Below are 9,836 nucleotides of genomic sequence, written 5' to 3'. Positions count from 1 at the left end.
CTTCTTAGACCTGAGTAGGCCTATTTATTATTATGAGAAAATGTAGGTTTGTTCTGAATTATATGTATTTATAGACCTCCATGACCTAAGATAAATATTATAAATATTATGTATGAATATGTATAAATATTTCTTCGTCCGTTTGTCATGAATTTCAGGTTAATAGTAGCACAGGCCAAACCGCAGCATAACCTGTGGTTCAATTCATGTTATAGGACAGATTTCAGGCATTAATAATGGAAGGTAGGCTAATTACGGTGCTTTTATGGAACTGAGGTGATTAATGAACTGGTGAACCATATGCGCTTTGGGTAAGAATTAATATTGAAACATTACTAATAATCATCATCACATTAATTTATTGGTACTCCCAGTTACTCCCAGTTGTAATTTCAGTAACATTTGTCTGTCTACACACTCATGTCATAAGCAGTTCTTACAATTTTTTTAAAGCACAAATCATAGATCATAGATGTTCATAAATGTTTTCATTTTATAAACTATTTCACACGCATTCTTGCAGTGTTATATAACATGATTGTATCAGATTATTTGTCATTTGACATATGGAGTGTAAAAAAGGCGGTCACACCATACAATGAAATTCTTACTTAGCTAGTTTCCAGACAATAGCATACAATATGTATGAGATAAAAACAAATCGTTAAGCATGCAGTATGTAGTTAGAAAGTAAAGATAAATAAGACTCGAGTGTAAAAAAAGAAGAAATTAGACGTATGTGTTGGCTAGCTGGTGCGCAGATGTCAAACAACTGTATGCATTTTGACCCTGTTGTCTAAAAGTTCTTTTTGAGTCCTCTTAAATACCACTTAAATGTGTATTTCCGTATGTTACATAGAAATAGCTAGTTCATATTTTGCATGAAGAGATTCAGGAAATAAAACAGAATCTTGGCCCGTGGCACGGACTATTTAAAATAGTTGAGAAGATGGGCGGGCTAAGGGGCCGAGCTCTGATAGGTCGAGCTCGGAGTCAGATGTGATCCTATTGGTTAAACGTCCCGCCCCGCCATTGGAACCTGGAAACAGCGCCACAATTGATTTTCGAGTCGCTTATCTCGATGAACGCGTTTGTTTTTGTTTTTTTTTCCAAGACGTTTCACGTTCGCCTGGATACGAAGTTACTGTCGAGTGAAATTAACCATTAACTAATGTGTTGCCGCGTACCGTGCCGCTCGATGTTGGAAGTTGAACAGCATTATTTGAGAGTTGACCCTACGTTAACTCGGAGCGGCCATTGAGGCTCAGCGCTGCTGCAGGAGGACGAGGCGTGTTAGGGGAACACTGCGAGAACAGGTACGAGTTACACACTAGTCCAGGTGTGTCTGTCCAGGTGTGTTAGTCCAGGTGTGTCTGTCCAGGTGTGTTAGTCCAGGTGTATTAGTCCAATGTAAGTAGCCAATTTGATAGTTAGCTAGCTTGTTATGCTACCCAGCGGGCTAACTACCTAGCTCGCTGGTTAAATCCTCCTTACTAACGACTTAACGACCGATTAAATTACTCATATAGCGAATACTGTTCACCACAGTTTCGATGACTGGGTTATATGTTGATCAAACAAGTCAGCTCATTGTTTTCTTGTGCTTTTTTATTACCTGCATGTTGCTTGTGAAGAATGAATCGCGTTCAGGTGAATTTACGGGGTTTGTCCTCCCATGTGTTTGGAGCTGTGTGCAGACCAGATACCGTGCAAACCACAAGGTATTACAACCATAACCCCTAAACCCTAACCCCAGCCCTAAACCCTAACCCCAACCCTTCCACATTGTGTTATGGCACACGTATATCTACCATGCAACAAACTTTAAATTATTTCCCCGTTTTTTAAGGTTACCAGAGAACGTTATTAGTACTCTGACATTTCCTCAATCTAAAATGCACCTGTGGGACCATACTGCTATTGGCGATGTGGTCACTCTCCACCTTTCATTTTATAGGTAAGTTTAATTGACATGTTTCCTGTATTTGCGCGTTTTACATTTGATCCCCCTGAGCTACAGCATCTCAACACGTTTCAGGAACCCCAGACTGCTGCTTCTGGAGAAAGCATTACGACTGGCCCACCGCCATGCTAGACAGAGCAACCAGCCTCATTTTTCATGTTTTTTTATTGGGACATTAGCTGTGGACAGTGGTGAGTGAGTTAAATCTATTTCATTCGCAGCAGCTTAAATTCTGTTGACATATTGGCACACAACGGAACCGTGTTTGCCCTTCTGTCTTGTAGATGAGGAAGGGGTGACTTTAACGCTGGACCGATTTGACCCTGGCAGAGAGCAGCCTGGTCTGTCTGGGAGAGTTCCAACTGCTCTGCTCCCTGGAGACGTTCTAGTACCGTGCTTATTTGAAGGCCAGCATGCTACCGATGTCACAGTGTATTCTGCAGCAGACTATGAAACCTCATTTAAGGTGATGCATGTAAATCTGATCATTTCCTTCATTTGGTGGAAGTAATGAGTGCATTTGAAAAATTGCAGGCAGGTAGCAGATGTTAAAGACTGAACAGCTGTTTGAAAAGCACTCTCCTCCTGTTGCTAGGACGATGGCACATGGTTATAATAGTAATGGGGCCCCTTCCCCTGGCAGGTGATACTGCCCATCAGTAACAGGTGCCAAAGGTGTGAATTGGTCTTACCTGAGGGACAGGCAATTACTGACTGAACAGCTTTAGCTGTCCTTCAGTAAGCATATTAAATGCTAAGTGCTTTTAAGTTTGTCTTTCTAAGGAATAGATTGTACATGCATGTTTTAATGGAGAGATAAAGGGGGGAAAAAAGTCACCAGAGATAAAAAATAAAAAAGTAAAGATTGTGGTGTAATACTGTCACCTGGCACTAATGCCCCCTCCTTGGTCAGTAGGTGTATTTGTGTTTAACGTACTAAACTCTCTACTTACGTTTTCCCAGCTGCTGCAGCACTGCTGCAGTAGCAGAGAGACGCTGGATCTGTCCAAGCTGCTCAGCCTGCGCGTCCGGCTCAGCTGCTCGGAGGTGATGGACAGGCTGAGCTTCGGGCTGCGCTGGGCGGCACTGACGCCGGCCGGCCGCCTCCAGGCCGTCCCCGTGCGGGCGGTGCCCATCATCCCCACCGCGCTGGCCAGGAACCTGAGTAGCCCGGCCAGCATTGGCCAGCCCCTGCACTCCACCGGGGGGAGGCGAGGGTGAGGCCACGCCCCCAGACACATTGACTGTTTAAAAGCAAGAAATGTTTGTTAAATAGTTTGCATTTGAATACAAGATGAAACAACCTTAATATATAGCATCAGCTACAATGTCTAAAATACTTATTTTATGTTGAATATGTTGAATGTTTTTTGGTTTTTTTTTTTTTTTTTTTTTTTTTTAATATTAGTTTTGTGTCTGCATATCCAGATTCCTGACTATGGACCAAACCCGAAAACTGCTCCTCATGTTGGAGTCGGACCCCAAAGCGTACACCCTGCCTCTCGTAGGAGTGTAAGTAGCTTCTTCCTCGTGCAACACTTGACACTTCAATGTTTATCAATTCATCCTTTCACTAACCAAGACATGATGACCACCTACGAAAGCACCCCCTCCCACCACCCTTACTCCAGTATCATGGTGACTCCACCAGTATCACATACTGTAATACTCCTGCTATTCTCCCACATTATGGTTTCAACCCCAAACCTGTCAAAGTGAGCGCAACCATGACATACTGCAAGAAACAACTGTTCAGTCACTTACTGGTGATATAAAGGGTGTCTCCAGCTTAATTCTAGGCTAGCGTTTCAGCAGTCAGACTAGTTGGCGTTATCCGTTTTAAACATTTGCTTACTGGTTTTTGCCATCATTAAGCACATTGTGTTGTACTGTAATTCAATCTCCATTAATCACACCCTTCTTGGGTGTCTCCAGGGAGGCGTGTAAGTTAAGTGGGTGGTTAGTGAAGGTTGTTGGAGTTACTCTGCTCTTTTGTGACAGATGGCTAAGTGGGGTCACCCACATACATAATCCTGTGGTGTGGGCGTGGTGTCTCAGATACTTGCACGGCTCCTCCTTCCAGGACAGGTGAGTGCCACACCCATCTGTTCATCCAGCCTGCTGTTCAAGCACTTCAGCTGTCGTTAGCACACACACACTGAGATGCCTTTTGAAGACCAGCCTCTCTTTCTTTTTTTAAAATGCATTTATTTTTTGCTGTTTTATTCTTTATCGTCGTCTTGTCAGCTTTTATCATTTCTTCTTACCGCAGACGTGTTGAGTGAAAAACAAAATCTATCTTATCCAGTACGCATGCAAAAAAAATTGAAGTTAGGCCATGTTCACATGCAGCCTTGTCAAGGTCATGGTGAATTGTTGCGTGTCTTTCAGAGTGCTGTCGGATGGCAACACATTCCTGGTGGTGCTGTACTCGCTCACCCACCGAGACCCGGAGTTCTTCCAGTGTAAGCTGCACAGCGACTCGAAGGACGGCTTTCAGCTTCTCGTCAGCACAGAGTCACTCGCGCTTTACAAGGTCTGTTGTGAGGCCATGACCTTGTGAGCTTGCATCAAGGTGTAAGGCTTTCCTATTACACTGTTTGATCCAGCGGTGCTGACTGATTTATCTAATTTGCTTAATTTCTCTGTTAACTTGGTTCTTAATTAAATAAACAAATGGACATAATTTTTAAAACATCAATGAACCTGCATACAGTAAATTAATACATGGGAGAATATTCCTCACAATGTCTAGTCTATGGTATAAAAACCCTTGAATGAAAACTGCACATTAGTGAACTGTGCTGTGGTGCGGAGAACAGAAGAAGTCGCCTGTTTATTAAATGAAGTGATGTGTGATGGTGACTGATGCTTTTGAAGTCATGTACGTATGGGTGTGTTTTTGTGCCTGCAGAATGTGGAACCGTTGGAGGGAAAGTCCCTGCTGTTTGAACTTGGTGCTGATGGCCAGAGTCGGGAGGCTGAACTCTTTAAAGAGGTGCTATCTCGTTCAGCGTTGTCAAGGTAGAGTGGACTTGATTTGAATAAAAATATGTATATATTAGATAGAACAGTAGCTGCTAATGTACATAGCTGATTCTGTTGTTAGTGTGGAAAATGCAAAAGTGCAGGAACCAGCCATATAACTACTTGGTGGAATTTTTCTTGTTGTTGTTGAAGTGATGGAGGGGGAGGAGCCGCTGAGCCATCAGCCACAGGGCAGAACAGACTGTCCATCAGTGACCATGACTCGGGTGTAGAAGATGAAGACCTTTCTCCACGGCCTTCTCCCAACCCCCACCCCGTCAGCCAGCAGGTCGGGCAGCTCTCACACCGTCAGCCAATACTACGAGAACTCTAGCAGTGGCTCTGTGCCTAACATGGTGTTTATTTACCCCCCACCCAGCTGAGACAGGTTGAGCCCTCTGTGCCTGAACTCTCCATGGTGTTGGATGGCAGCTTCCTAGTCGGGAAGGTAGATTCCCATGACCCCGCCTTCCCTCATCCTACCCAATCAAGTGCTCAGCGCAGAAGCAGTAGCCATCATTCCCGGACTGGTACAAACCCAACATCTCAGAGTGGCACGATGGAAACTCCCACCATCAGGAAACCTCTGACGCCAGTGCTGTCCCAACCAAGAGCCAGCCGATCAAAGCCCGCTGCTCTGCACCCAACACCAAAACCCTCACTGAGTAGAAAGTCCATTCCCTCCATGGGCCAGAAGTTAAGCAGCGGCCTCTCGTCTTCACCGTCTTCGTCGTCGTCTTCTTCGCCCAAGGCTGGCTCTTTGAATGGCTCTTTCCACCAGCGCACTCAGATTCCTGGACAGGGTTTTGCAAGCACAGCCCACGCTCACCAGACCTCCCCGTCTGGACCTCCAGCGTCAAGCCACAGTTGCTCCAGAATAGCCACTGTGGTTGCGGATCAAACCCCACTGCCCCAGCCTCCACAGCACAGGCTCTTCCACAGCACCCCTGCCTCCACGTCCTGCACCTGCTGTCCTGCTCACCATGGCCACGCGCCTGTGTACCAAAGCAACACCTGGCAAGGAACTCCAGTTCATCCCGCACCTGTGCACGTGGCCTCCAGCAACCCCGTCCACTGCCCCGCTGAAGGTAGCCCGCGTGGGGACTGCCGCCTCTCCCCAACACACCAGGCTCAAAGCTGCCGTGGGTCCCCTGCTCGGACCCCCGTCTGCCACGCCGGTGTTCCCTCGCACTTCTCTCCGGTGCGTGCGTCCCACGGCCCTGCGGCCGGCCCCAGCGGTGGACCTTTGGAGCTGGCCGCATCACCCTGCCAGGCCCAGTGTTGCCACATCCAGTCTGGCTGCACCGGCCAGCCTGGCTCTGTTGCGCCACTAGAGGGCGCCATGGCCCTTCTTCCCGCTGACGCCTACAGGATGCTGAAGGACCAGGACCGGCAGCTGAAGCTCCTTCAGGCACAGGTTGGTTAAAAAAAAAGTGTCCATGTATGAAACTAAACACCACAACAGTGGTAAGAACATCTTTACGTGATTGTGAAAAGGGAATATTTTGAGGTTTAAATTCCTGTGATGTTTTGGGAATTGAAAATAAACTGAAACTTTGAGGTCTAGTGATCTTTCTAGCATGAGGAACTGGTACTAGCAGTTTGCACAGGTCAGAGATGGTTTCCATGACCAACTTTTTTCTTAAATGTGACTGTCCACATGTTGCATTTAGACATGTTTCTATCCAGTCTGTGTTTATTCACATATTTCATATCCAACACCATCTACATGGAAAGCTACATTTAACACTCTCACCTGCTTAAAGTCAAAACCACTCTTGAAACACCAGGGCAGTAACGTTGAAAGTTAAACATGAGGCAGACATGTACAGTGACTTCTTTCAAGTGGTTGTGTGTGTGTGTGTGTGTGTGTGTGTGTGTGTGTGTGTGTGTGTGTGTGTGTGTGTGTGTGTGTGTGTGTGTGTGTGTGTGTGTGTGTGTGTGTGTGTGTGTGTGTTGGGTTACCTAGTGACGAGATGGCATCAGTACTGTTATTTTCCTTGATCATCAATTCTGCTTTGAATATATTTACATCAATTTTGGAATGTTTGCATTGAATGTGATATTTACTTTTTTTATACTCTGACCCTCAGATTCAGAAACTGCTTGACGCTCAGAGTAAGGTCTCGGAGCCGTCACAAACATCTACAGAGGTGCATCGTGGGCAGCAGGAGCAGGCCATTCAGACGCCCGTGTTATCTGAACCTCAAAAGAAGACGAGTGTGAGCGTCGCCGTTGGAACAGGTGCCTGCAAAACTGTCACATCTCCCTCAACTGTACGTCGTCCACTCTGGGTTACGAAAGTGCTGGAGAGCTTAACTGGTGCAAATGTTCACACAGGTGCCAGTTTGTTCTGGAGTTGCCCGGGTCATGGCCCCCCAGATGATGACCAGCCTCCCCAGAATCCCCCGGAGGCTCTTTGGCAGACCTCTGATCATAGTACGGCGTCCTCAGGACTGAACTCTGAGGAGGAGGCGAACCACAGTGGAGGAGATCCCAGCGCTGTAACTGCTCTCCACTCCACCAGGTCTCCGCAAAACAAGTACGATCTCATGCGTACTTTTACAGCAAGCCATTCTGTGTCTGATGGCTCCATTTTAGCGAACAAGACGAGATGTGGTCATTGCGTCGAAGTGGACAGAGTTGACTACAATAAAGCACAAAATATGAGGCATGAAGAACCAGGAGGACGAAGAAATTACGCTGAAATCTTTTCAAAAAGAGTGTCACTGTCCTTGAATGCATTCATCTTGAAACGCATTTTACAACTGCATTCAGATTTCAGGGTCAAACGAGATTCAGTGAAGCATTGGATTAAAATATTTTTTGTGATATTTTATTACAATTCTGGTGCTTAAAGTAGCTGTAATAATAACTGCAGTAACTGCTTATGTTTTTGTCTTTTCCAGCACATCATCAAATACAGAAGTCCCTTCATTTCAGAGCCCTGTGTTAGGGGAGAGTGCGAGCAGTTATTACAACTCCCAGTCTCTGGACATGGAGCTCTCCTCTGGGGAGACAGAAGTACATGACCAGAGATTCTATCAGGAATTACTGGTAAGATCCTCATTGGGATTTTTTTATAATTAGAATATGCCATTGTGTACTTTAATAGTGGTCTAGATATTACTTTCTCAAAAAGTACACATCACAGCTACATTCTCTTTACAGGGTCAAGTGAAAAATCGTCTCCAGGATTCTGTGACGGAAGAATCACGGATGGAACAAGATCCCAGTGTGAGACGCAGCACGTCTCCCCAACACAAGCCGAGGCCCAAGGGTCGGAGCCCAGAGAAGAGAGCAGCTGTCTCTGAGCAGGATCAGGTGTTCAGTGCCACCCTAAAGCAGCTGCACAACCTCGGGGTGACCGTGGATCTCCATTCATCCTCTAGCGGGGTCAGCCGCTCTACTGTGGAGAGCACCAGGTATATAAAACGGCTCCAGCCTCTTAACTCCCCCCGCCGTTCTAGTTCATGAGGGAAACGACCGTACGTGGTGTTGACCCTTGCCTCACCTGGCCAACCGAGATTCCCCTACTTGTGACTATTTTTGACTTGTGGTCTTTATTTAGTTGTTTACGTTTTTTAACACGTCCTGTTTGTGTCCAGCACCCTGGCTTGCATAAACCCCGAAGCTGTGATTCCGAGGCTGTCTCTGTCCGAGCCGGTGGGGACCAGCTTATGGGGGCTGAGCGGCGGGGCGGATCTGAGCCTGGAGGCCAACGCCATCGCACTGAAGTACCTGAGCGACTCTCAGCTGTCCAGGCTCTCGCTGGGAGGACGGTGGCCCGGGGCACGCTCCAACCCGGGTGCCACGCTCTTCGGAAGGACGCCACTGGATAAAAGTAGCGCCGGGCTGAGCTTGGTGTCCCCAAGCAACATGTCGCTAGCCACTTGCATGTACATGAGGAGATATGGGCTAATGGAGGGGGGAGCATCCAGTGAGGAGGAAGAGGATGATGATGATGGTGGTGAAGAGACTCGAGCACAGAGAGCACACACAGACTCTGCTATCGGCTGTTCACTGCCCCTCGACACTTCAGAAAATGGCGGACAAAAGAGGGAAAATGGAACTGGTTTTATTCTGAAACCTCTAACCAACAAGAGGCCGGAAACCAATCCCCTTCTCCGCGCATCTCCTCAAAATTCACAAAGCCAGTTAATCCGAGACTTGCGCCCCAAAATGCAGCTTTTGTCCCAAGGTGCAGCAAGTGGAGACAAGGAGAACTGTGTAAAACGTGTCCTTCCCCTCCAGAGGTCCTCTCTGTCTGAGAACCAGTCACCTCCAGCGCTCCCCGACACTCAGGGGTCTGTTGGAAACTTCCTGGATCTCAGCAGGTTAAGACAGCTCCCTAAACTTTTTTAGGTTTATTTAAGGGATTAAGTGGCTAAATGTCATATTTAATATGGATTCAGGTAACACACACTTCTTTTAATTGCATGAACATAGCAAAAACATTTTTTTATGTGAGTCATTTGTCATTAATGTTTACCTTGTATGTTCTATGTTTAAAGTCCTAACATCTTTTATAAGCATGTCTAGATGTACAATGTACATTTAGTGCAATGACCATCCTTTCATGTGTTTAATGTTAATGAATGTTCTATAGCCATTAAATAACTTTCTCTTCTATAGCTTGAACAACGCATTTTTCTTTAAGTGTTTCAAATATTCATGTTTAAAGTATATTTTATGACGTGAAATTTAGCCTCTGCTATGAAGTGCATACATGCTTTGTTACACATACATAATTTGGACAGCTATTTTATGTAAAATTATATTCATTTGGGTTATATTTATTGATGTTACATACCCTCCCACGAGGCATTTTACAATAAATATTTCG

The 9,836-nt window shown here is 45.9% G+C and overlaps 1 protein-coding gene across 3 annotated transcripts; it reads left to right on the top strand.

The window, feature by feature from the left end:
- Positions 1-16: 16 nt before the first annotated feature.
- On the top strand, positions 17-9,798 carry stil (STIL centriolar assembly protein). 3 transcript variants are annotated; one of them, XM_076991687.1, is made up of 18 exons: positions 17-42; positions 1,115-1,316; positions 1,635-1,721; positions 1,850-1,957; positions 2,039-2,154; positions 2,248-2,429; positions 2,927-3,180; positions 3,392-3,475; positions 3,965-4,051; positions 4,355-4,499; positions 4,878-4,987; positions 5,144-5,279; positions 5,370-6,407; positions 7,084-7,234; positions 7,331-7,532; positions 7,900-8,047; positions 8,162-8,415; positions 8,599-9,797. In XM_076991687.1, the coding sequence occupies exons 3-18, from the start codon at positions 1,636-1,638 to the stop codon at positions 9,353-9,355; spliced, it is 3,858 nt and encodes a 1,285-aa protein (XP_076847802.1). In that variant the 5' UTR covers positions 17-42; positions 1,115-1,316; position 1,635; the 3' UTR covers positions 9,356-9,797. The 3 variants fall into 3 exon arrangements, with proteins under 3 accessions (XP_076847802.1, XP_076847804.1, XP_076847805.1); XM_076991689.1 differs by lacking the exon at positions 17-42 and adding an exon at positions 246-311; XM_076991690.1 differs by lacking the exon at positions 17-42 and having other exon boundaries at positions 1,013-1,316; positions 7,331-7,517; positions 8,599-9,798.
- The last annotated feature ends 38 nt before the right edge of the window (positions 9,799-9,836 follow it).

This window comes from Brachyhypopomus gauderio, unplaced genomic scaffold (genome assembly GCF_052324685.1).
Source record: "Brachyhypopomus gauderio isolate BG-103 unplaced genomic scaffold, BGAUD_0.2 sc84, whole genome shotgun sequence".
Taxonomy (NCBI): domain Eukaryota; kingdom Metazoa; phylum Chordata; class Actinopteri; order Gymnotiformes; family Hypopomidae; genus Brachyhypopomus; species Brachyhypopomus gauderio.
This window is presented reverse-complemented; position numbering and strand designations above follow the sequence as displayed.

Excerpts from the sequence above, each read along its gene's own strand:
- stil (XM_076991687.1), top strand. The coding sequence starts at position 1,636 with ATGAATCGCGTTCAGGTGAATTTACGGGGTTTGTCCTCCCATGTGTTT. Across the intron at positions 1,722-1,849 it reads GATACCGTGCAAACCACAAG|GTTACCAGAGAACGTTATTA; the intron begins GTATTACAACCA and ends CCGTTTTTTAAG. Across the intron at positions 8,048-8,161 it reads GATTCTATCAGGAATTACTG|GGTCAAGTGAAAAATCGTCT; the intron begins GTAAGATCCTCA and ends TTCTCTTTACAG.